General features: G+C 48.4%; 1 protein-coding gene across 1 annotated transcript; it reads right to left on the bottom strand.

The window, feature by feature from the left end:
• Positions 1–14,378: 14,378 nt before the first annotated feature.
• Positions 14,379–27,282, bottom strand: COMMD9 (COMM domain containing 9). The gene is made up of 6 exons (XM_004585402.3): positions 27,147–27,282; positions 21,766–21,891; positions 19,212–19,351; positions 17,293–17,327; positions 16,408–16,511; positions 14,379–15,083 (listed from the first exon to the last, which is right to left on the bottom strand). Exons 1-6 carry the CDS (start codon positions 27,195–27,197, stop codon positions 14,943–14,945), a joined length of 597 nt encoding a protein of 198 aa, XP_004585459.2. The 5' UTR covers positions 27,198–27,282; the 3' UTR covers positions 14,379–14,942.

Raw genomic sequence — 27,282 nt, 5'->3', positions numbered from 1 at the left:
GAGCTGTTGACACGTTCCTTGTGGGCGAGCAGGATACCACCATGTGGTGGTGGAGCTCGGTGAGGTTTCTTCTGGGAACAGGAGGTGAGTACAGCAGGCAGCCCCTGCTATGGTCCTCCTGTGGTCTTGCCACACCCTAGCAGTACCATAAATGGGGCATGCAGTTCTGGTCATCCCGGCTTGTGCTGTCAGCAACATCCCATCAAGGACCTACTATGTACTGAGAACTGTGCTATATACTGAGGATACAGCCAGCCCCAGCTTGCAGACCTGTCTGCTTGTTGCAAGGACTTGCTCTCTCAAGAGCCCTGAGACTGCTGGGCCCTGAGCTGCACCAGGGATTCCTCCCCACCCCCCGCCACCCCAGCCAGCTGTTCCCAGACACCCAGGGTGGCCAGAGCTCCTGCTTCTGCCCTTGAGCTTCTCCTTCCTGGCCCCTGGCCTCTGGGTCCTGCTTCCATAATTCCTGGGATCTTGTCCAGCGTCCCTTTTCTCACTGTCAGCCCAGTGTTTGTGCCAGCACCATGGCACCTATTCCAGCTGGAGCCTTCCTGTTTGCTGGATTCCTGAGAGTCGTGGCAAGGTGAACCCAGGCAGCTGACACAGGAACTCTAGTGGGTCTGGATTGTACACTACTCCGGGGACAATGGGAGCCACCGACAGATGACAGCAGAGCAGCGACAATGTAGATCTTCCATTTGTTCATGTCCCTCATTTCACAAATGTTTACCGAACGTTTTCTCTGTGCCGGATTGTGCAGGGGAACCTCATGGTGTGCTGTAGCATGGAGACAGGTCAGGAACAATATGAGCTCATTGACTGTTAAGATATATTTATTTTTATTTTAAAGGCAGAGTTACAGAGAGAAAGAGAGAGAGAGATTGAGAGAGAGAGACCTTCCATTTGCTGGTTGACTCCCCACATGACCATAATGGCCAGAACTGGGCCAGTCCTAAGCTGGGAACCAGGAGCTTCTGCTGGGTCTCCCATGTGGGTACAGGGCTTCAAGTACTTGAATCATTCTCCATTGCTTTCCTGGATCATAAGCAGGGAGCTGGAAGGGAAGTGGAGCAGCCGAGACACAAACTGGCAGCAAGATGGGGTGCTGGAGCTACAAATAGAGGCTTAGTTTTCTATGCCATAGCTCTGGTCCCAAGTTCATTGACTAATAAGACTATATAGAGGTGTTCTTCAAGTTAGGAGGAAGTTTTGTCCTGCTGTGCTTAGGGTAAGCTGAAAAATTCAGTAAAAACACCTGACTATGTGCACATCCTAGCTAAGCAACACAGCACACAGTGGAGTATCAAAGGCTTCCCCTCATGCTTCCATTGCTACAGTGAGCTGTGGCAACCCACCATCTCCTGAGAGCATGGTCCCGCACATCCCCAGCCCCAGAAAAAACCAAGACTGAAGATCTGGAATTTGGTTTCTGCTCAGCTGTGTGTTCTTTTCATATCATTGTAAAGTCCGGTAATTTGTTGGAGAGAACCAGCAACACTTGCTAATATGATGGAAGCAAGACCATCCACGGGAATGCAGTGACTTTTTTTCCCCTTACATTTTTGGTTAGAGTTTTAGCTGTCTGATAAGAAGCCTGGAAAGTTAGCATCAATTTTGGAGGAAAAGAACAAATCCCTTTGACTTCCTGGAAAGCATGGAGATGCTGGCTGCAAAGGACGAGCCCCAGACTGGGCCTGGTTAGAGGCGGACCCAGGACTCTGGGAGAGAGGAGGAGGAGGCCCCAGGGAGGTGATCAATGGGGCTGATGGGAAAACCCATGTTTCTGCTAGACAAGCAAGGAGAAGAGCCTCCCGCCTCTCCAGATGCTGTGAGCTTCCGTCTGTGAGATGGCTGAGCAGACCAACCAGAGGCAGGGAGGTTTCATGGAGAACATTGAAGTGCAATCGCCATATGGAGGGGAGTGGAGGCAAGTGAACTGGAAAATGGGTTGGCTGCAGCAATGCAGTGTCTCCTGTAAATGGCTGTGTGACCTGAGAGAGGGGACTCTGGAGTCATCTGTGCCAGGGAGCTCAGAAGCACACGGCCAATTGGCCTGGCCCAGGCCCTTGGGCTGAGCAAGGAAGGGTCTGGGACTTTGCCTCTGTTTTTCCTGGGTGGCCAGGTACAGAGCACCTAAGGCAGGTTGTCTGCACAGCAGGCTCCCCACAGCACCAGCTCCTCTCTGGAGAGATGGGCCCCTGGCTAGACAGCTGAGCTGAACGCTCTTCTTGGGCTCACTGTCTTGTGAGTGTGCCTTCTAGCCGTCAAGGTTAGCAAACAGCAGGGGCTGTGTGATCCCTGAAAGTGATGAATCAGTTCATGCTGGGTTCTGCCAGTCATTCATTCAAGCAAATGTTGACTGCTGCAGCGATCGGACTGGGTCTGGGGACAACTTAGTGAGTAAGACCCAGACCTTACCTGCAGAAAAGACAGACGAGGAATGAGACTTCTCTCTTCTTCCTCATATCTATGCTCGGTACCCAGAATTGTCCAGGGTGAGCTCCCAGAACTTTGGCTTCCAGCCTTACACTGCTGATTCGGATCTAATCCCACTGCTTTCATTTTGTTTCGTTCAATTAAATTGCAGGCAAAAAAAATATCAAATTGTAAGGGACACCGACTAACATTTCTCTGGGTTTGCATATAGAACAAGAGAAAGGCATGGGTTTTCGCTTTTGGAAGACACTGCTGTGAACCAGCAGGCGGGAGGTGGAGGAGAGGAAAGGCAGGCTGGGATGCGGAGAACCAGTTAGGAGGCCTTTGGAATAATCCAGATGGGAGGTGACAAGAGCTCCTGCACCCTCATCTTGACCTTGTCCGTCAAACCAGCTCACAGAGAAGAATTGTTGAAGCTTGTGCCCTGCAGGAGGGCTGGCCCGGCTGAGACTTTCGCATACATATTCCACGTTTAACTAACATTGATAGGGTATCTTCCGTTTCTCAGACACCTTCATGTATAATGAATCGCCTCCAAGCTGTGTTGCTAATCTGTTTTCCGGAGAAGAAGAAGCAGAAACCCAACTCTAAGCAAGCTTGCATTTGAATCCTGGCTCCAGCTGCTTCCCAGGATACTCATGCTGCTGGCCCAGCCGGTACCGGGAAGAGACCTAGTCTGATGGTGGAATACCTGGTGCCTATCAGTAGGCCGGGGTGGGGAATGTGGGTGAGGGTGGGGGAACAATGAAGGACAGTTATGAATGAGCTTCCTGGACGGGCCTAGGCCTGGGTGCTTCTTCTTCTCTCTCTCTTGTTTTAAAAAGATTTATGTTTATTTTTCTTGGAAAGTCAGATATACAGAGAGGAGGAGAGACAGGAAGATTCACTCCTCAAGCGGCCGCAATGGCTGGAACTGAGCCGATCCAAAGCCTGGAGCCTCTTCCGGATCTCCCACACAGGTGCAGGTTCCCAAGGCTTTGGTCACAAGCAGGGAGCTGGATGGGAAGCAGGGTCACTGGGATTAGAACCGGCAGCCATATGGGATCCTGGCGTGTACAAGGCGAGGACTTTAGCTGCTAGGCCCAGACCTAGGTGCTTCTTTTGCAAGAAGCTTCTCTACTTTCCAGGCTCCTGGGAGTGGTTTGCTCAATAATCCATCTTTTCCACCCTGCTGGTCTTTGTTTTCCATAGTGGGCCCTCGTGGAAAGATAAGAACCACTGCGCCATCTGCTGGGCGTGTGGGGCAAGCACCAGCTGTGCCCAGGGTTTGTTATTTGGGCTAAGAACTTCTGGTCATCAAACGGGGTATGGCCATTCGACAAGTAACGCCAGGGACCTCTATTGATGTCAGGAAACTGTTATGGAGAGTGGTGGGGAAAACACAGCAAAGAAGACAGCCGGTGAGGGTGGCTTCCTGGGCTTCCTTCAGGCGCTCCTGACTCGGGGAGGGTGAATGGAAGGCTTTCCTGAGGGAGGGCACAGCACCGCACAAACGCCTGACAGAATCTGCTGGCAGCACCGCTCCAGCCCAGGGCTAGCCCGGCCTGTTTTCTCTCCCACCATTCATTCCTTTGGCTGTTGGGAAATGCCTTGGACTCTGCAGCAGCAGGTGAGCAGAGAGCCACTGACTGCCCCACTGTCGCCTTAGCAGCAGATTCTGCCTCCTTTCAGCCAAAGCTCGCATCCTCTCCTCTTTTCACACACGTGAAGCTAGTGTGGTTGGGAGACTATGCTCTGATCAAAGATCTTCTTGCCCACAGTCTTGTTCCTATTTGGTGAATCAGGAAGAATAATGGCAGGGGATCATTCCAGTCCCCTCAGCCGACTTCGGCCATGGGCAAAGAAATGTGGGAATTTCAAAAAGTTCATGGAAAAGTGGAGTTGAATGGTAAATTTATTTGGTGCAAAAAGATTGAAATTCATGCATAGTGTTTTCATGCTATACATTTCTGTTAGCGTTTGCTTAATATTTCATTCATTTATTTTAAAGGCAGAGACAAAAAGAAAGACCTAAAGGGCAGAGACAGAGAAACAAGAATAGAGCTCTCCTGTCTGTTGCTTTAACCGTCCAAACACTGGCGATGGCTGGAGCTGGGCCAACTTGAAGCCAGGAGCCAAGGACTCAGTCTGGATCTTCCATGTGGTGACAGGAACCTGAATACTGGAACTGGCACCTGCTGCCTCCCGATGTGTGCGTGTTAGTGGGAAGCTGGGATCCAGGAGTGGAGCTGGGACGTGAGCTCAGGTACTTTGTTGATACAGGACATGGGCAGCCAAAGTACTGCCCTAAACACTGTGGTTAACAGCCGCCAGTCCTCTCCTTTGCAGGTGGTATCCTGTGTAAATGGGTGGAAGAAAGCAGGACATGAATGAACCTTTATTGAGCAGTCTGGTGTGTGCCAGGCATTGGCAGCTTCTCTGGACACCGAGCCCATAGTACACCCTCAAGAAGTGCCCATATCGCCCCCCCCCACACACCTTTCTGTTCTCTTTTCTACCTCAGGAAATCTACTCCTGGGAAAGCAGCTGTCGCGATAAAATGAGCTGTAGTCAGTTGAGTTGGCATTTGTAACAGCACCAGTCAATTATCCCTCATTATGCAGTCCCTTTATTTTATTATCCAACATGACTTTCTCTCTCCCTTCTACCCGACCCCTTCTCTAAAGAGCCATGGGCCAGAGACTGCAGTTCCCAGTACACATTGCAGGTACATGCAGCCCAGTCACTGTACAGTTAGGAGAGCATGGTAGCTCCTCTTCCTCTTGCCTTGTTAAGGTGGCTGGGAAAGCAACATGGAACATAGTGGTGAGCAGTTCCACTCACAACCAGGGAAGTCAGTCGGTGGAGCAACAAGATGGAAAGAATTGGGGCCCGTAGAGCATCTCTTGCGGCAGAACCATCCTTTGCCCTCAAACCTACCAGCTGTGATTTTTATGTAGGGATGGACTACTGGATTTTTGAATGCTTTTTTTTTTTTTATTGGAGCAAACTGATAGCCTAATACAGTGACTCATGCTCTCTGAAGTCAAGTAATCAAATAAAAACACAGTTTCAGTAGGAGCTTTATCAGAGTTCCCAAAATCCTAACCAGGCTCCTGCATGTACAGTGACCCCAATATCCACTGATAAGGTCATATGACAAGTGCAACATTGTTGGCAATAGCCAGGAATGGTCCAGCCTTCAGCCAGTAATGGCTGTGCACGGTTTACTGTAAAGCATCACCACAGAGTTACCTCTGCTTCGCATAAGGCATGAAAGCTTGCCACAGCCTTTCCCAGCAACCAGGGTTGCAGAAACTCAGTCCTGCAGACTTAACCTTTAACGGCTCTTGACATTTCCTCCAATAATAATTTTCTTTCTCTTTGGAGATTAAGTTTCTCTGGCATCAACCAGGGAATACTGTTAGGAGTTTTTTTTTTCTTTCCTAAGGTAGTTGTGAAATGGATAATTGAACCACAGAAATGTGAGCACCAATGAAGAAGGAAGTTGTCCCAAGGTCAGTAACATGCAGCTGAATGTTAGAACCTCTCAACATTTGGAAGTCAGGGTTACAGGTTGAAGTAATTCTTGTAAATGTTCAACCGATGGAAAACTTTCAAGATGCTAGGTAACCACTAGTTTTAAAAAAAAAACACTCTTGATTTTGATGACATCTCAGATTATTGAACACAGTAGCAGAGAGCTTCTCTTGCCAGGCTGGACTCATTTCCTGGAAATTTGTAAATAACAGACCACAGAACTTGACTAGAGACTGTTGAAGAAGGGCCTATCATGTGTGTTTAGAGAACTGCCTTTTGAGAGGAAAACCCCATGCCCTCATGCCAATTGGTTTCTGGACTTGAACGATACCAGAAAAGGGAGGCAAAGGAAGGATGACCATGGGCAGATGGACACAGTAAGGCAGGACTGATGAGGCAGAAAGTTTGAAAGTTGAAAGTTTGAAAGTTGCCAAAGCCACGTAATTAGTGATTTGGGAAAAAAAATATCACAGGTTTTCTTTTCCCCCAGAGTGGGGCAGGAATGAGGAAACCAATGGCCTACACATTTAAACAGCTAGATGTCAGTGCTAACCCAGGCCAGGGCTAGCTGGAGGTGACGTTCCCAGCTAAAATCACTGGTTCTTATGCATGGATGTCCCCTGCTGCTCCAGAGGATGGAAGAAAGCAGCTGGGGAAGTGTTTCCATGGGCCACACAGGTGGTGAGGCCTCTCCTGAGAAAGGTTGCTGAGCGTAGGTTCAGGTGACTGCACACAGCTTTCTGTTTGTAAGTGTGAGCTGGTGCATAAAAAAAAATAGGAATTGCTAGGTTCAGATGATGAGGCAGAGTTGTTATGCAAGCTAATCACACCCATCACAGTTCTCTTTTTCTCTGCCACACAGGAGGATTGAACTTCCCTATCTTCTTTAGGGTTAGGTGTGACTGTGTGACTTGCTTGTCATTTGTGAGCGGAAACTTTAAGATCCTGAGTGTCCTCCCTGGGAAGAGGAGACTCAGTGGGCTTTCGGGTCCTCCTCAGCTTGGAAGCTTTTTGACCAGCATGGATGCATGCAGCCAGGCTCCCTGGGAGGAAGGGGAGCTTGCAACAGGCCTTCAGTTCTCCCCATCCTGGGAGTTTTCTAACCAGCACAGGTATGGACAGCTGAGCGCAGTGGCTGCTTGGGAGAAGAGGCTCAGCAGACTTTCGGGTCCCCCTTCTGCCTGGAACATGCACAGGTTCCGGTACAAGTGCATGCAGCTGGGGCCGTGTGGCCCCCTCCAGGAGGGCCTGGGTGGCCTGAGTGCCAAAGACACTGGGAGAAGCCCCTTGGGCCACCCAGCAGCAGACCATGTGGTGTTGGGGGTCTGGATTTGCAAGGGGATGGGGGATCGCACACATTGGTAGGGAGTGATGACCTGTGGGTTTATGCTCAGGTGAGGAATTACAGTTGAGGCACTTCCATAGATAAGACCATAGCATGTATATGGAAGTAGGGGGCTGAGACAAAATCGGTTTGGAGGGGAGAACAAGAAGTATGAGCACACATGGAAGATCTGAGTTGGGCTAGTTAGCATCGACCAACACGAAGTACCACCCCATGGCACAAGCTAAAGCCAACACTGAGGCATACCAATGAAAGTTGAAATGGCATGGGTGATGTTAGGATGGGCCACGACAATAGCTAACAAGTGAGAGAAGTGGGTCTGATGGCAGAGTCTGTGGGAGATATGTGGGCTCACCCCTGTGGAAGTGCAATCTCTGCTGACACACCCAAGAGCTGTGGATGGGAACACAAGCCTGGCTGGGGAGCTAAGGGGACACCCCAGCAGGGTTAGGGTTACCACTGGTGAGGACAAGAGCAGGACATGCTGGGGGTGGGTAAGCTGGGCTGGATATGGCTACAGCCACCCCCAGGGTGGGTGTGCACTGGGTATGGGGAGCGACAGACTGGGCTAGACTTCAGCCCCACTGGTACTCATGAGAGCCAGGATGGGTGTAGAATGGGCTGGGCTAGGTCTTGACTCCTGCTGAACCATGTGAAAGCTGTTTGGGCGCAGACCAGGTATTGCTGGACTGCAATACCCAACAATAAGAATCAGAATGGGTGTAGCCAGTTGAGCAAGACCACTGTTCTTGCCAGGATAGGAGGTGGACGAAGTTAACCTGGGCCAAGGACTTACTGTTATGTGTGTGAGAATTGCCGCTGGGAGAAGACATGACAGAGGAGCATGGGAAACTCCCTTGTAGGGACACAGTCCCTGCAAGTGAGTGCAAAAATCAAGATAAGGAGTAGCCCAGACCATGCCAGGTTACAGTACCTACTGGAATATATGTGGGTCAGGTCTGAGGACAGACCAGTCTGGGCCAGTTTGTAACATCCACTGGCACATGTGAGAACCAGGACAGGCTGCAGGAGAAGCCAGATTGGGCAGCAACACCAGCCAGTCCTTAATAGGGCTGGGACAGCTATTAGGCTGGGCTGGGATAGGCTGTAGCACCTACCAGCAGGAGCTAGACCAGGCAGCATACGCAACAAGATTGTGGATGTTGAAGGGAGGTGAACCATGCCAGCCTGGTGTCACAAGTCCGGGTTTGTGAGCTCCAGGGGTGGGGGATCTGGCAGGGCTCAGTAGCATGGCCTGGGTCTGGGGCCCACCTGTGTGGTGGGTGAAGGGTTTGTGAACCCTAGGATGTGGTGTTGGATGGGGCTTGTGTTGCTTGGCCCAGGTCCTGGGGCCTACCTGCTATGTGGGTGCTGGGTTCATAAGCCCTGGGGGTGGGGGTCGGATCATTTGGCTGGGGTCCTTGGGGCCACCTGTGAGGTGGGTGTAGAGTTTGTGAGCCCCAGGGGTGGATAATCTGGTGGGATTTGGGTTGCCCGGCTTGGGTCCTTGGAACCACCTGCGAGGGGGTGTCAGGTTTGTGAGCCCCAGGGATGGGAGATCAGGTGGTGCACAGGTCACCTCGCTCAGGTCTCTTGGTCCATCTATGTGGTGGTGCTGGGTTCATGAGCCCTGGGGGTAGGGGAATCTGGCAGAGTTCGGATCACCTGGCCCGGGTCTCTTGGCCTGTCTGTGAGGTGGGTGCTGGGTTTGTCAGCCCTGGGGGTGGGGAATCTGGCGAGGCTTGGGACGGCTGGCCCAGGTCCTTGGGCTCACCTGCAAGAACATGTCCTCCTCAGTGAGAAAGTCAGAGCAGTGGACACAGACCCTGATGCAAAAGGAGACTATGGCAGCTCATTTGGTATCATAGCAGGAGGAGAACAGAACAAACTATATAACTACCCCAGCCAAACAATAAGAGCAAAAAAATCTCAGTGAATGGAGACTTGAGGTTGACTAAGTCAGTCAATGTTCATTGGGAGGGCTGCATCATCCTTGGATCGGTGAAATTGACAGCTCTTCAGAACTATCCAAACTACTTGGGCAGAACCCTCACAATATGCACACATTGGGACCCTGGGTTGATAACAGGTGGCAGTTCCTCATACCTGGGTACTGGGACATTTGGAAAGTCATATGTGGCTTCCCGCTTTAGCTTTTCCCTTCCCCCAGAAACAAGAAGAAATAGCAAATTTGGAAGCAGTGAGCGCACCCAATTTTCCTAAACTTCAATCCTTCCCACCCTGATCAACCATGTAATCATTACTTTAAGAAAAAAAAAAAAAAAGGATGCTGAGTGTAGTTTGCTGTATCCTCTAGTCCTACCTTGGTGACTGTGGAGGCAGACGTTGCAATGACGTTTCCATCATCTTGGTCCCTTTGTGACTATAGTGAGGAGAGTACCTGCCTGCCAACTGCAGCCATCATGCAAGGCTCATTGGCAATGAGACCTTTGCTGTGTTCAAAGCATCTCAACCTGGGGATTGCTGCTGCAGCATAACTTTGCACTCACTGTTTTCATTTTCGATATCCCTGATGCTCCAACATTTGAGAACTTGATCCTTCAGAGCCAGCTAATTCCTAAAGACAGCAGCTGACTCCCCTGTAGGCATGCCTTTGATATACAGCCAACCACCTTCTCAATCCAACTCACATGCCAAATCATACTGAGTAACTAGGAACCACTCTTAGAGTGCAGAGGCCATCCATATTCATGCAAGCTCCCCCGTTACAAACGTCCTCAGCGTACCTTCCTGCCTTACCTGCTCCTTTTGGTAAAAATCCAAATGAAGGCTCAGGGTCCCCCTCTTACCTCTTCCTCCCTGCCTCCGACTGATGCTGATGCCTCCCCGATAGGGCCCCCCCGCCAAGGCAGAATAGCATAGTATGCTCCGTATCCTCTTTCTACGGCTCAGTGAGCATAAATGTCTTCCTTCGTAACAATCATTTCCACTTCTTTGTGTCTTACCAGTTCTCATTAAAATAAATCCTGGAGGTAGGGGTTTGGCCTAATGATTAAGCTTCCCACATTGAAGTATCTGGGTTTGATTCCCGCCTCTGGCTCCCAGTTCCAGCTTTCCATTGATCTGTTTCCTGGGAGGCAATGGTGATGGCTCAAGTAGTTGGGTTCGTGCCACGGATGGAGCAGACCTGATTACGTTCCCAGCTCCTGACTTCAGCGTGGCTTATCCCTGGTTGCTGTAGATGTTTCGGGAGAGAATCAGCGGAGGGCCTTTCTTTTTCTCAAATAAAAAATAAATATTTTAAGAACTGTACAGACACATAAAAATAAATCTTGGGTACCTAATCTCAGAATTATCAGCACAGTGAGCAGGGGTTTGTGTCCAGTGCAGATGCTGCGTCTTTGAACTGTTCTTGAATTATGCCTGGACTCCTTAGGAAAGCCTGCCAGCTGCTGGAGCGTTTCTGCTCACCTACTGTGGCACTGTGCCTTTGTCACGTGTTGCCAACCTAAAGTCACAGAACTCAGAAAGCTGTGTCCATTCCCTCAAGCATCCCTCTAGCTGGAGTGTCAAGTGTCTGACAGTGACCCCTCTGGGGCACTCAGCATATTCTCCTACCTTGGTGGCCTCTCAGGACCCAGTGCCTAGGGTTATGTAGGTAATTAGCTACATCTACTTTTCAGAAAGGTCCCTGAGATGGGGACAAGTAGTGACAGCCATGCTAGAGCCAAGGGCTATGAGCCACTGACTGGGCAGCACTGACAATGAGGCCATTGGAATCATGGAAATAACACAGCCTGGAGCTGGGAAGCTCTCAGGGGGTATGCCATGTGTCATTCCCACTTTTTTTTTTAGGTATCTTAGGAGGTTTATTCCAACGGGGCAGGAACAGGGTAGAGGTGGTGAAAATCAGGAAAGAAGGGGAGAGAAGAGAAGGGAAAGAGACCAGAGAGAGAGGCGCACGTGGGGGGGGGGGGCTTTTGTCTGCCAGGTGTAGGGGGCGGGGATTGGGAGGGATTGAGGGCAAGGCCCAGGGGGTTGGCGCCTGCAGGTGAATGCCTAGGGATGATTGGTGAGTGGGCGGGGTGGGGAGGGGGCTGGAAGATTGGGGTGGGATTCAGGTGGAATGCCAGGTTACATCTGATTGGTGGACGGCTGGACCGGCGCGAACTTCATGAGCTGTGAGGAAGAAGGAATGGCGCCGGGTCCAGGGAAGGATGTTGGAATGACTCCTTACATTCCTCCCTTTTGTTATATATAAAGGAACAGGGGCATTGTTCTCTATGGCTGCTAGGAGCTGCCCCACTTTTCTTTGTGAGCTTCATGAATTTCAGCCCTGTTCCTAGACCTCTGTGAGTGTAAACATCTGCCTCCTGACCACCATTTCCAAGTCTGCACATCTAAACTTCAAATAAATTCTGTACACTTTAACACAAGCATGGCCTGTCCTGAAGAACGCACTGGGAGGAGAGGTGGGATGGAATCAAGCACACTGGATTTTCCCAACCTTTGGGAACAGGAGGCCTCTCTGACTTCAGGTGTTCTGTCTGGCAGGCAGATGGTTCCTGTGTGGCAGGCCACCCTACGACAGCCCAGAGATGGGAGGTGGTTTTCTCTGCTGCATGTCAACTCCCACAAAGCTGTAGGGAAGGACAAATTGTACAATTGGAGTCACAGACACTTCTGAGAAAGTCTGTCCTTGATATACAGCCAACCAAGCCGGACCCATTCTCCCAACCACCTTCTCAATCCAACTCACATGACAAGTCATACTGGCATGACTTGTATTGATCAGGACTCTCCCAGCAGCTCTTCTTTGTGACTAGGTGGGTGGAGAGTGTTGGGCAGTGGGGAGCAGTCAGCATAGAGATTCATTACTGCCCGTTTATGAAGATTTCAGGCAGCCAAAGCTGCTGGGCCTGAAGGGACAGTCTACCCACAGCCACTTCATCACAAACTACTACTGGGAAACCAGGCCAGCACTGAGTCAGACAACTTCGTTCATGATTGATAAGTGGAAGCTAGAGGTCCTCCTGAAGAGTGGCAGACAACCAAAAATATGCTGCTCAAAACCAGTCCAACCTTGCCAACTGTGGAGCACACCCCCGTAAAAGAAAACATGAGTCTGACAGTTGTGAAGACTGTCTTTTCCAGTTACTTTTCTGTTACAGATTTATTTATTTGAAAGGCACAGTAATAGAAAGATAGGGAGAGTCAGAGAAAGAGATCTTCCATCTGCTAATTCAATCTCCAAATGGTCACAGTGGTCTGGGCTGGAATGGGATAAAGCCAGGAGGCCGGAACTCTATCCAGGTCTCTCACATGTATGGCAGGAACCCAAGTTACTATGCCATCTTTTGCTGTTTTCCTGGACATTTCAGCAGGGAGCTGGATCGCAAATTGGAGGCAGAGCAGCTGCAGCTCGAACCATGCTCTGATACGGTATGCTGGCCTCACAAACGGTGGCTTCACCCACTGCGGCTCAAGACTGATCCTAACTTTTCCAGTTATTTAGCAAATGCCTTCTACAAGTCATGCACGCAAATGGCTTTTTGGGTATAACAGGGTAAAAAACAATGTTTTTTTTTTTTTTTTTTAATTTATTTTGGGAGGCACAGTGACAGAAAGAGAAGGAGAGACAGAGAGAGATATTCCATCTCCTAATTCAACCTCCTCAATAGCCAATAGCTGCAGTGATCAGAGCTGAAGACGGAAGCCTGGAACTCCATTTGTGTCTCCCACATGGGAAGTGGGGCACGCGCACTGGAGCCATCTTCTAGGGCTTTCCACGCCCATTAGCAGGGAGTTGAATGGGAAGTAGAGTGGCTGAAACTTGAACTGGCACTCAGATGAGATGCCAGTGTCATAGGCAATGGCTTAACCTACTGTGGCAGTGTCGGTGCCTCAATCTAGTTTTACAGATGTCTATGGTAGCCCAAGAAAACAGGATGTGAGATGTCTGTGTGCAGGTCACAGGGAGAAAGAAAACACCTCGAGAGAGAGGGCTTCATGGCTGAGCTCAACTTGGGGCCAACACCAGGTTCAACATGGCTTCTGGAACATTGCATGCCAAGGATCTGCAACTTTCACCCGTCTCTCAGTGGGTGTGGCCTCTAAAGTGCTAAGACCCACCATTTCAAAGGGAGACAGCTCTGTTTCCAGGATGAGGAGGAGCTTGGAATGGATTTCCCCACCCCCCCCAACCTTCTCAGCATCTCAGTGGGCAGGCAAGGCTAAGATTTCTCATCTTTACTTCAGTTTTAACATTTTCCAAATGAAGCCAGTCACAGAAGCTTCTCTGTTGCAGAGTCCCATGAGGTAGAGAGAATCTGGGCCTGACCCTTAATGAGGCCATTTACCAGCAGGTGACTAGACCTCAACGAGCTGTTTCCCTCACCAATAAAGGATGGATAACATCCTCTCTCATCCCAGCCCTGTTAGAGCCGATGAAGCAACCCATGCACAGAGCTTCCCAGTCTCTCTTCCGTGAATAACCACAGCTAATGTTGAGCCTTTCCCATCAGCCATAAAAATGCTCAATGTTTTCAGTTTCATTATCTGATTGTCACAGAAGTCCTACGTAGTAGGTACTATATTTATTTCGATTTCATCTGAAACACGGGGGAGGGGGTGGATAGGGCTTGAGCCTCTGAGATCAAGCGTCTAACCTCTGGGAGGCACAGCTGACTGTCAACCCGCCTCCTGAGCGCAGTCACTGCTCCCTGCCCCACCCCGACACAAAGCACACGGCACGCTGCGAGCTGTTACCCTTGGAACCATCCAGATCATGATAGTGGACAACTGTCACCCAGGGAGTCCCTGCAATGAGTGAGGCATGTGACAGAGATGGTTACATCTGGTTACAGGAGCTGTGATGAAGGCCCACAGAGTTAACCAGATGGCTCCCAGGGTAACAACTCGCAGCGTGCCGTGTGCTCCCCTGCTTCCTTTGAACACATGGGGAGAGGTGAGGTCCCTCTGTCTGACTTCATGTCACAGCAGGGTCACGGGCTTGGCTGGCAGCTAGGAAGTGAGCATTGCCTTTAACCATGAGACAGCTCTGGCTGAAGGCAACCACTTGGGCAAAGGACAAAAACCACAAGAGTCATGACCAGAATCATAAAAGTGTTATTTATTTCCCATTGCTCTCACTTCTTCAAACAGGAGTAGTGATGGTATATCATCAGGCAAGGGGTCCCTGGCTTCATGAAGAACAGTTACTTCCCATTTCATCCTGTGCTGGAGTGATGTCCAGGAGCCAGAGGGGGCTCAGGACTTGCTCCATGTGATCCCTCTCCGACAGAGGAGCAGCTGCTGGCATTAGCCATCAGATCCCTTCCATGTGTCTGGGGGCTGACAGTGAACGCATCGGGCTTATCAGGCAAGCCCCACAATTTACTCCATGTAGAGGCAGCTGACAAAGTAATGAAGGCACACAGAAGAGCCTTCTAAAGATGGAGCCACTTTAGTCTCAAAAAGAGGAAGCAGATCAGAGCACAGAGGAGGGTGTGGCTGCTCCTCCTGAGTCACCTGTACCTCCTGGACGGCAGCAAGGCCTCGAGTCCCCACAGTGCTCCTGCTGTTGGCCGCAGCTGCCACTGTCAGGCCTGCCTGCCTGGCGGGCAAGGCACAAGCCGGGCGAGCACCTGGGCCTGGCAGTGGGCACCAGCAGAGGGGTGTTTCATTTGCTGGCCACAGCGGAAAGTTGGTCACGGATGCGGCCCAGCCCATCCAGCATGGTGTCCAGGGTCTCCTTGCTCAGCTCCATGGTGACGGCCGAGACGGAGGGTTTGTCCCCACACAGACTGGGATCTTCTTGGATCTGCAAAGAGAAAGAGGCCCGAAAGGTCAAGGCTGCTTCTGGTCCCATCTCCCTGTGAGTGACCCCCTTGGTTCTTGGAGGGCTACCCCAGGGCTGCGGCCCTGTATCAGAGGCTGCCAGGGAGCCCTCGCCTCTGAGTGCTTTAGCAATGGGGCAGATGAAGGGTGTCTGGATACTCTGCCATCTGCATTCTCTAGGTGCATTCCCAGAGAGGTCTGGGCCTAGGCTCCCTCACCTCTCTGACAGCTGACTTGCAGCAGTCAAGTGAGAAAACATTTCCTGTGTTCACATGGCACTTTAAACACAAGATGGACTGGGTATTTTTTAGAATGTCCACTGGATACAGGAAAAGTGCTGCAGCCCTTAGGCATGTTCATCTGTATCTTAAAACTAAGACATTCACTTTACTGATATTATAAACCTTAGCTGCTGAGGCACCCCACGTTGACTGCTGAATTCTGGGCTTTAAGTAGATACAGCATTATGTTATCTAAACAAATCTTGCAAAAAGGATATATGGTTTAAAAAGATTCCCTGGAAAGAACTACAGGCGAACGCAGCACCAATGAGGCAAGGGTACATTCAAAAAAACAACAAAGAACTGACACTTCTCCAGTCAAGGTCTTTATTAGCCATGCGGCAAATGGTGACAGTCTAATCTTACTGGACAGTGGTGTGACTAAAGTACACCAAAACTGGAGTGGGCATCTGGGTAGCAGTGAAGCCACCGGAGGCCCATGCCCCATGTCAGAGTGCCTGGGTTTGAGTTCCAGTTCTGTCGGTTTGAGTTTTTTGCTGATGCACATCCCGGATGGTAGCAGGCAATGGCTCGAGTCATCGGGTCTCCGCCACTTACACTGGAGGCCCAGGTTGACTGGCTGGTTCTTGGCTTTGAGCTGGCCCAGAGCTGACTGTTGCAGGCATCTGGGGAGAGAACCAGCACATGGGAGCTCTCTACCTGTTTCTCTGCCTCTCAAATAAAAATGAACAGTAAAACAGCATAAACACATCACCAAGATGATTGAGACCCAAATGCATACTCCTATATTAAACTTCTCTCTGCATGTATATGGTAATCTACATTTGTGTTCTTGTTGTGACATTTCTCCTTTGGCTTCCATGTGTTTTACATCTGCAATGTATTAACACAGCAGTAAACGTATACTTAGTGAGGCAGCACATGTCTGTGTGATGTTATTATTTATTTTACTTATAGGGTTAGAGACCCCAAAACTCCAGTCCCTGTGTGGATGGTCTGGGTGGCCAGGGGCAGTGAGTCACTGCTTGCCTTCTAATGAGAAACATGGGAAGCCGTGGGCCGTACCTTCATCTGGAGCAGGCAGGTGGGGACAGCCATGCGGCTGATGGTATCCGAGGAGGTTTTGATGTCCACTCTCCAGTCCAGGTCAACCAGGCGCGGCAGAGAGACTACGGAGGAGGCGACAATTCAACCCACAGCCTGGCTGCCCATGCTCCCCCATCCTTCACCCTGACACAGGTGGCTGCAGGGGTTGTGCACGGAGAATGTGTTTTATCCCCACAGCAAGTCTCACACAGAAGAGGGCGGGGTCCAAAGCCCTCAGCAAGTCGTGGGCCTTGCCCACTGCTCTGTGCCACCTGCACTGCCAACTCACACTGGGCAGCGACTCCAGTGCCCCTCCCCATGAGGTTCAGTACAGAAGTGGACACTGGGAGAGATGTCACAGCCCAAGTCTTAAGAAATGTTCCTCCAGCAATAATGAGCATAGGATCTACCCACTCATCGCACCTCTAAGCCTCACTTTCCTTATCTGGAAAATGGGAATGATCTCAGGCCACGGCATGGATGTGCTGGGAGGACCAAGTTAACACAGATAAAGTCCCCAGCACTGGAACCAGCTCAGTCAGCATCATGGCCATTCATTAAACACACACACTTTGAGTAATCCTTCAAAGTGATTTCAATTACCCTGTTTCTTTTCCAAACTAATACATAATTATGTTAAGCACTCCACTTTCTGCTTCAAATGTTTCCTCATTTTTTAACAACATGCCTCTATAATGTTTATAATCACAAAAAAATTCAAAAGTGAAATAAGAAAAACAACAATTCCAGTTTGCTTTCATTTACTCTGGGATTAGAATGGTTCTGACTTCTGGTTAAAGTTTCTGGCCGCCTGGCACATTCAGAGCTGGGTCCTGGAAGGAAAGGAGCATTTCTGGCACTCACTCTGATTTGCTTGGGCATTCGTTCTCCATGTGGATCTGTTAGGATGGAAAAATGAGGAAAAAACAATAGAACGAGGATGAAATTGAGTATTTAATAATAAGAGGAGCCCTTCAGCCTTGGCAGCTGCCCTTCACCAAAAAAAAAAAAAAAAAAAAAAAAAAAGAATTTACTTATGACAGAGAGAGAGAAGGAGAGACACAGAGAAAGAAAGATCTTCCATCTGCTGGTTCACTCCCCAGACAGCATAACCTGGCCTCTAGCCAGGAGCTTCATACGGGTCTCCCAGGTGGGTAGCAGAAGCCCAAAGACTTGGGCCCATTTCTCCTGCTTTCCCAGGCACATTAGCAGACAGCAAGAGCAGAAGGGACCAGCACAGTATTTGTCTATGATGCCAGGTGCCTGTAGGAGATGCCAGAGTCCTGGGAGACAGTTTAACCCTATAAACTGCAGTGCCAGCCCCTGGGTCTTCTGCCCTTCTGAGACTTGCTGTTATCTCCGAACAGGAAAAAAAATTACCAGACATCTCGGCTCTCAGAAGCAGTCTTTTGTTTAGTTATTTCACATAGTTCAGGGATGCTAAGACCATGACCACTGTTAGCTTTCATAGTAAGGAGAAAAAGAAAAAAGTAAAAGCTGAATGCATTGAATCCTAATTATGCTGCTGTCCTTAGTCCCTTCCGTACTAAGCACTGACTATAAAACCACCCAGAGAGACAGGCCTGGGGCTGCAGCAGCAGATCACCTCCCAGGGAGACGGCACGCTGCGTGCGTCCGAATGAAATGTGCTCCTGTACACCAAAACTTTTCAACAACAACAGGGCCTGTACAGTTCTTGCTATTCCACAAGTCTGTTCGAGCCTTCTGCTAACCAATGGTTAATCAAGTCTACCTATGCTAAGATGAAGCACAATGTACAAAGAAATAAGAATAACCAGTGAATACATGAAGGACATGCTCTACATCACTAGTAACAGGTAAGTTGAAATGAGGCAGGTACCATTTACCATTTAGAAGAGTGGGAACAAATGTTGAGAGAAAAAGGTCTCCTGAGTGAAGGCATGGGCAGAGGGCTGCACTCACACCTTACTTGTGGTAAAGGGGTTGGTGGGATCCTTTTGATGATTAAATTGCTAATACGGGGCTATACCCTCATTACTGAGATAATTAAATGTATAAGAGAAACTTCCATTGCACACTGCACACTGATGCAAAAAATTGCCATAACCCCAAATATCATGTAGTAGACTATATTTTATACTTAAGTATTAAAAATGACACAGAAGGTAAATATTCATTCACCTGAAATGCCATTAATGTTCACACTGTCAGGGCGGCCACCTGTGGTACAGTGATTTCAACGCTCCTCCTACAATGCTGGTATCCCAAACGGGAGCTGGTTTGTGTCTGGCTGCTCCACTTCTCATCCAGCTCCGTGCTAATGGTCTGGGAAATTGGCAGAAGACGGCCTAGGCACCTGGGCTTCGACCACCCATGTGGGAGACCCAGAAGCAGCTCCTGGTTCCTGGATTCAGGCTGGCCATTGCTGTTGGAGCTATTTGAGGAGTGATCCCACGGATGGAAGATCTCTCTTCATCTCTCTCCATCTCTCCCTCTCTCTCCATAATTGTCTTTCACATAAATAAATACACCTTTAAAAAAATACTATTATATGAAAGCAAATAAGTTATAAAATGGCATGAATCTAATTTCCCCCAAAAAACAATGTCAACCTCTCCAAGTGTAAACAGGAAAAATAAACAAGCCCTGAAGGGCTTCCTTCCACGGAATGAACACCACTAACCTCTAGAAGTGGAATTTTTTTGTTCATCTGTGTTGTCTAATTTTTCAATAATCAGTATTTACCTCTGGGGGAGGGAGAATAAGAATATGAAAGGCCCAGACAAGAAATGCACACTTACACATGCTCTAGGATGATTTTTGTCAGCAGGTTTTTGAGGTTTTGGTGGAAATTTTCTGGAAAGAGAGCCAGGATAGACTCAGCAGAGGACAGGTCACGGAATGTCACCAGCCTGGTAAGACGGTGCAGAGCCTGCAGCAGCTGCAAGACAGATGGTACAGCCCTGCAGCCGCCGGAGAAGCGGGCACGAGAGAGGGTAGAGGCAGGGCTCCACCCTACCCAGTGTGCCACACGTCCCTGGCCGTGTGGAGCCACACTTGGAGGCCAGAGGCCGCACTGGCATCTGCTGCTGTCCCAGTGCCTCCAGCCAGCTGAGGTCATCGCTGCTTTGAGGAGACAGGTAGCCTCCTGAGCTAGGATGCTGCCAGCTTGCCACAAACTCTCTGTTCCAGACAAAGGCTAACTCATTCTTCGGGGATGGGGTGTGTGGGGGGGTGGGTGTTTAGCCCAGTGGCTCAGATGCTCACATCCCATAGCGGAACACCAGAGTTGAATTCCTGCCTTTGTCTCCCAACTTCAGCTCCCAGCTAACGCACACTCTGGGTGGCAGTAGTGATGTCTCAGGTGATTGGGTTCCTGCCACCCAACTGGGAGACCTGGAATGAATTCCTGGTTCTTGACTTTGGCCTGGCCAGCTTAGCCCTTGTGGGCATTTGGGCACTAACCAGCAGGTGAGAATTCACTCTCTCTTCCTTTCAAATACAAAAAGAAAAAATAAAAGTAACATTCCTTTCCCTTCTGCATGAGAATTCGACCTTCAGTTAACTTTCTGGAGCTGTTTCCCTGGAAACCCGCGAGAAGTGGGGAGTCAGCTGCGTTACTAGGCAACCCTGCACCGGTCCAATGCCTCTGGACTAAGAGAACTGCATAAACCCTGGAGGCCCACAGCTCTGGGCTTCCCTGAGTGGGCTGCATGCCCCTTGTAAGAACTGAAGTTGGGATCACTGAACTGTGATATAGAAACGGAGCCCTGTGTAGCGTGGGCCTGGAAGCCAGGGCAGTAGGCGTCTCGTGTGCTTGCCCTTATGCTGTCACCTAGGAAGGGGAGAGAGATTCCACAGCTCCTGCAGCGCTGACGTGGAAGAGGAGGGCCTGCCCCTGCCCTGCTGGGTTGCCAGCCTAGGTCCTGCTCAGGGAGTCTGTGGCCAAGTGAAGCCCATGGTTGAGCTGTGAGTGCAGTGATGCTTAGCAGAACCTAAGAAAAGCCTCCAGAGGCAACTTTCTCTGTGTTGGGGCTTTTTCTGATGTCACTGGAATTTGCTGGACAAAATGGATACACCAGGAGCGGAGGTGGGTGTCAGTGGTGAACCCAGCTTCCGGGCCTCTGGGGATGATTCTGAGGAGTGCTACCCTCAGTTTACCACAGGATCACAGGCCAGGCCCCCACTGCCCACAGCACTGGCTGCTCACCAACATACTCTTCTACTGATTTGCCTCATTTCCCTGCTTCGTTTCCCCACTCTTTCTTCGGAGCTTTCTAGAATCCCTCCTAAATAACTAGGACTTCACCCAAGTCCATTTCTAGGGGTCTACTTATGGAGGAACCCCCAACAAGTCTCTCCAAGTCAGTTCTGTAAGTTTGTTTTTTGTCTTTTATTTATTCATTTTTTTTTTAAACTGCCGAATTCTACAAGCAAAGTTCCAGGTAACAGCCAGGCCCTGTTTTACAGACTCATCCTGGAAAGAAAAGGGTATCAGGCTGATTCACTAAGTCACCTTACTCTTCCCTCAAGGTGAGATTAGTTGACCTGAGAGAAGAGGGTTTTATCTGGGGCAGAGGGATGAGCACTGAGTTTGGAACAAAAAGCACCCACTAAGGAGCCTGATCAAACCCATCAGGACATGATCCCTAATCCTCCTCAGGCCTTGAAACTTCTGTCTTAAGAACTTCTGAAAAGTCAGCCTGGAGCTATCCTGCTGAAGTGTCAGCATCCGCAGGTTACACACTGGGAAAGAAAATCACAGAAAGCTTGGCTCCTAACCACACTGTCCAGGTACTGAGTCTGAGCTGAAAATGGTTGGAAGTTCTTACTCTGGGTGTAGTTCTCTCATCCACAACTCATCTATCATAAGAAGGGTTGTTCAAAGATTTACAACTTTTAAGTATACTAACATTAAAACCAAAAAAATCTTAACTTTGCAATATTATCAATATATATTTATGGCAGAAATTTTCCTTGGATGTGGCAGTAACTGGAAAATCGAGACAAGTAAGCAATAATGAACAAAAAAACACTTAAAATTTTTTAATTTGTGAAATTAATTAATCAGAGACAGAGACATGTGTCCCATCTGCTGGTTCACTCCTCCAGATGGCTGCCACAGCTGGGGCTTGGCCAGGCCAAAGCCGGAAGCCAGAAGCCAGGAACTCAAGCTAGGTTTCTCCTATGGGTGGGAGACCCAACTACTTTAGCCATCTTCGCAGCCTCCCAGGCTGTGCATTAGCAGACTGGAATGAAAACAGAGATCAAACAGGACGTGCTGGCATCCTGAGTGGCTCTTAGCCACTGTGCCAACCATCCATACCCGTAATGGTCGTTCCTGACCACACTTACCTGCTCCGCCTCCTGCTGAGTCACAGACAAGCTGGAACAGGTAATATCCAGGAGGGTTTGTGAGCTGAGTGCTGAGCCAGAAAAACTGTCTTGACACAGCTGTCTCACAACATCTTTGGAGGAAGCCTACGAGTAAATCACAAATGCGAAGCAAAAAAAAAACACCTTAGGTTCTGAAGATATGACTTTGTAAATAATACTATTTTACTCACTTAAGACGGCTCTGCTTCAGGAAGCTAAAACAGATGTATCATCCCCATTTCTTTGCAAAGGACAACCAAAATGCCTGGATGCTACATAGAAAACAAGCAAAAGATGACTCTGGAAGGGGGAAAGAAGGCAGATCTATCAAGAAATTTGTCCCAGCAGATCAGACCCAAGGTATGACATGATGGTGAGTTTTTCAGGTATTCTGTTCTTCTCATATATCCCAGATCTTATGATGAGGAAGACAGCAACCTGGAAATGCCAATGAGTGCAGGGCAGGGTGAGCTGGGGGGAGGCAGCAAACATCCATCCTCTTTAGCCAAAGGAGAAAGAAAGGGACAGCATGGTAAGACAGAAAATTTCAGACAATAATGGTTCGGCTGTAGCTGAATATTACTGAAAACTATGGCTTACTTGTACGTATGTCAGTGAAAGCCATTACTGACATGCATAGGAAGCCTAGGGTGGTCAGAATGTAATGGGCTGCTCCAACAGCCTCACTGGGGTGGGGCTGGGGAAGTGGTGTCAGAAAAGGCCAAATAGAGAGCTAGGCTCTTCATCCAGGAGCAGGCCACATCACCCTGATGAATCAGTGGGGCCCCTGCTGCAACCCAGCAGTAACAAGGACCACCAGTTTTCCGGTATTCACACAAGCCAACATGTGAAACATGAACTTTTTAAAAATTTATTTTTATTAAAAAGTTAGAGTTACAGAGAGAAGGAGAGACAGAAAGATCTTCCATCCATGGGTTTATTCCACAAAAGGCCACAAGGGTGCAGGGTCTCAAGGCATTGGGCCATCCTCTACTGCTTTCCCAGGCCATGATCAGTGAGCTAGAGGGGAAGTAGAGCAGCTGGACACAAACTGGAACCCAGACAGAATGCTGATGCTTGGAAGTGCAGGAACAGGCATTTGAGGCAATGTTCTGGCTCTGAAACATGGAACTTCTACCTTCAAACGGCAGCAATGAGGTGATCCCTCACTTTCCTGCTTGAACAGTGCCAGATAAACTTTGAATGTAAAATTTAAATGCAGAATCTCAGAATATATTATGATAACATCCAGGTTTCAATAAAAAAAAAATCACTCATCAAACCAAAAACCAGAGTATCTCGGGCTTACTAAAAAAAGAATAGCAACACATGTCAACACCAAGATAATAACGTTAGAATGATCTGACAGATTTGAAATGAGAGCTGATGGGGTTAGGGGTGGTAGCTTAACCACTCCTCGCCCCGTAGTGGCGCCAGTATCTGATGAGTGTTGGTTCAAGTCTGGGCTGCTCCATCTCTGATCCAGCTCTTTGCCTATGGCCTGGGAAAACAATGAGACTGGCCCATGTGCCCGGGTCCCTGTACCCATGTGGGAAGCCTTTCAAAAAAAATGAGAGAGAGAAAGAGAGAGAATGTAAAAAACAAACTGACCAAGTAGATCAAAAATATGAACTAAATGCTGTCTATAACAGCAAAGAAATTTCTAGAGACAGGGAGGGATGTTATATAAGATAAAAGGTTATACCCACCAAGAATATGTAGGCACCCAACAAGAGAAACTCACAAATCTGCAAAATTAAATCTGATACAACTATAAAGTTATTTATAACTGTAAAATTTAAAAATATAGTTGAAAACATCAAATATCTCTTTCAACCACTGATGGAAGAACTAGACAGATATTCAACAAGGACAAAGAACTCAGTAACCATCAACCACTATAACTGACATTTATAAAATCTCTACACAATAGCAGAATACACACTTATCTCAAGAGCCTATTGAGCAAATATCAAGAAAGACCATATTCTGGGTCATAAAAAAAGAACTGTAATAACAGAATGTGTTCTTTGTAACTACATGAAATCAAACTAGAAATTGGTAAGAGAAAAGTAAAATATTCAAGTACTTGAAAAGTTAGACAACAGACTTACAAACAATGTTATGTAAAAGAGGAAGTCTCAAGGAGATTTGTTAAGATACACTCAACAGATGGAAATGACAAAACATGTCAAGATTTGTGGGACACAGCCAAGGAACTGATAAGAAGGAAATTTACAACATTCAATGCAGATATTGAAACAGACTCAAATCAATAGTCTAACCTTCCATTTTATGAACCAGGAAAAGCAGAGTATAATAAACCCAATGAAATCAGAAGAAATGACAAGGAGTTGAAAGTAACAAAACTGAAAACAGTAAAATACAGAAATCAATGACAAAAGAGCTGGTTGTTCAAAAACATCAATAAAATTGAAAAGCCTTTAGAAAGACTGACAAAGTTAAAACCAAAGAAAACACAAATTACCAATATCAGAAATGAGACAGGGGATATCAACACAGACCTTGCAGACATCAAAAGCATAGGAAAAAAGAACACTCAAAAAAGCTCTATCCACATAAATTTTAACAGCTTTAAGAAAATGAAACAATTACTAAAAAAGACACAGTGACAACTGCCCCAATATGAAATAAACAATTTGAATAACGCTATAGGAAATCTAACTCATTTATAATAGTTATGTTCAACTGATGAGAAAGAGAGAGAGAGAGAGACAGAGAATCTTTTATCCAATGATTCACTCCCCAACTGCCAGCAACCACTCAGGCTGGGCCAGCCAGAGCCAGCAGTCTTGAATTCCATCTGAGTCTCCCATGGCTGGCAGGGGCCCAACTACTAGGATCATTTTCTATTGTCTACCTAGGCAAATTAGTAGGATCTGGACTGGAAATGGAGCAGCCAGGCTTCTAACCAGCACTATAATTTGGATGCCAAGGTGGCAGGCAGCAGCTTGACCCACTGTGCATAACACCAGCCTCATTTAAAAAAAATACTTGAGCCTGGCACGATAGCATAGTGGTTAAAGTCCTCGCCTTGAATGCCTGGGATCCCATATGGACGCTGGTTCTAATCCCGGCAGCCCCCCTTCCCATCAAGCTCCCTGCTTGTGGTCTGGGAAGGCAGCTGAGGACAGCCCAAAGCTTTGGGACTCTGCACCCACGTGGGAGACCCAGAAGAAGCTCCTGGCTCCTGGCTTTGGATTGGCTCAGCTCCAGCCACTGCGGCCATTTGGGGAGTGAAACATCGGATGGAAGATCTTCCTTTCTGTCTCTCCTCCTCTCTGTATATCTGACTTTGCAATAAAAATTAAAAAAATAATCTTACAAAAAACTTATTTAAAATACAGAATGCTACAGAGGCAGAAACTGAAACACATAATTTCTATAATATTCTTAAAATGCCAAACGATAGAAATGAAGACTGTTATAGGCTAAGGAGAGTATGGAGGCAGAGTGAAAGTGGTTATGGCCTGTAATAGGGTTGGATGAGAGATCTTACAGTGATGGGAATGTTGACTTTATCTATGTCAACACATCGACTGCAAAACTGTCTTAAGTTTCCCTGCCTGCTCTCATCGGGAGCTACAGGGTTAAAAGGCTCTCTCTGCATTCTGAATCTTTAGCTCACAATAGTCCAAACCATTTTTTTTTTTAAAGAACAGAGGACAACACATGCAGCAATGAAAATGGATTAATGAATACTTGTGAGCTAAAAACATCAGATACACACGAAAGTACATGCCGTTGTATTCCATGCATGTGAAGTCCAAACATGTGCAATCTTAAATTGATTTTGTTAGAGGCAAACACAGTAGCTATTACTGGGGAGGAACACAGGATAAGTGATGGAAGGGCCACAGGCGAAATGATGGTGGTCTTGGTAACATTCCATCAACATTGTCACTACCATCGTCATCATTTACCTGAAGGGCCAAGAGACAGAGACACAGATCCTCTTTCACTAACTGGTTCACTCTCCAAATGCCCGTAACAATGGGCATGGGCCCAGGCCAAAGCCAGAAGCCTGGAACTTAACTGCGATTCCCCACGTAGGTGGCAAGGCCCTACTACACACTGTTGCCTTCCAGTGTGCGCATTAGCTGAAGGCTGGGACCAGCAGTGAAACCAGGTCTTGAACGCAGGCTGCTCAATGAGAGGTGGGATCCCACAGCAGAGCCCTAACTGCGGAGCTAAAAGCTCAACCATGATGCAACTTTTTACCTCGGTGGTGCTTTCACGCATGTGTCAGAAATCAGCAGGTGGTGTACTTATGCTTTATGCATTTGCTCTATCTATGCTACAAATGACTTTTTAAAAGCTTACTTGAAAAAAAAAAAACACAAGAAAACAGAAGACCAACAGACATGGGGTGGGGGCCGGTGAGCAGGCACAAACATGGCGAAAGGTACAGGGCCGGGAACTGAGTTCCAGTTCACCTACTACATTCATCCGTTCATTCAGCAGCCATTTCCCGAGCACATGCTAGATGCTATGTGGCATTGTGCTTGCTGGGATTCACCTGTCAGAACCAGATAGATGCCTCAGGAGTGTTGAATGTAAATGAATCCTGATGAGGTCGTTAACACAGGTCGAACGAGGCAGGGTCTGTTACAGGACTGATGATGCCCCAGCCGGCGTGTGGAGAGTAATTAACTGTGTCTCCTCCTGGTGAGCACAGATGAAAGCGGGAGGCGGGAGCCCTCACGATCTCACATCCCTGAGTACAATCTTGTGACTACAGACAACAGACGTTTAATGTCAGCTGACGACAAGTTCTGCAAAACAAAGCTGCCTTCTTCTACGTGGGACATCACAGGTTAAATCATTCCAAACCATCACTTCACTTGCCCCGTTTAATATGTCAGTCTTTTTCAAGTGATTATCAAGAGAGCATTCTGGCCAAAGCAAGGACGGAAAACCCGGGCTTCAGGGGAACAGAGAACGCATCCTACAACTGGAGAACGGGCTGACACAGGAACTGAGCGCAGCGGGGCGGCCGGAGGAAACAGGGAACTGGCAGCGTGGCCTACCACCACGAACTCAAACACCAGCCCGAGACTAACATTTGAGATAGGGAGAGGTGGGGGTAATCATAAAGTACTTCCACGACGATTACGTCTGTTCTTTTTTTCCCTCTTCTCCCTCTAGTCAGGACGGCATGATGCTCTCGCTTCTACAAAGCTCAGGTAGGCGCAACAATTTTCCCGGGGCCATACAGAGAGGTAACGGTAGAGCCCCAGCTCTAAACCAGGGCCAAAGTTTTTCTAATTCCTGCTCCATCCCAAATCTCAGGACCGTAAGGGCGGCCTCCTCAAACAGTCCCCACACCTCCAAATTACCTTCAGCAAACTTTGGAGCGCTACGAAATGCTCGGCTGTCAAGGCGGCCATCTTCCCGATTTCACGTGACTGCTCTGCTCGATCACGTGCACCGGTTGCCTCCGCGGGGCATTCCGGGAGTTGTAGTCCTTCGGCG

The sequence above is a fragment of the Ochotona princeps genome, chromosome 4 (genome assembly GCF_030435755.1).
Source record: "Ochotona princeps isolate mOchPri1 chromosome 4, mOchPri1.hap1, whole genome shotgun sequence".
NCBI classification, from domain to species: domain Eukaryota; kingdom Metazoa; phylum Chordata; class Mammalia; order Lagomorpha; family Ochotonidae; genus Ochotona; species Ochotona princeps.
The sequence above is the reverse complement of the archived record's forward strand: the minus strand, read 5'-3'. Positions and strand labels throughout refer to the sequence as shown.

Bases quoted from the DNA above. Each gene is read 5' to 3' on its own strand.
- COMMD9 (XM_004585402.3), bottom strand. From the start codon at position 27,197: ATGGCCGCCTTGACAGCCGAGCATTTCGTAGCGCTCCAAAGTTTGCTG. The intron at 17,328-19,211 runs GTAAGTGTGCAT...CCATCCTAACAG, and splicing joins AAAATCATCCTAGAGCATGT to ATCCACATGGAGAACGAATG. The intron at 16,512-17,292 runs GTGAGTGCCAGA...CCTCCTCCGTAG, and splicing joins GAATGCCCAAGCAAATCAGA to TCTCTCTGCCGCGCCTGGTT.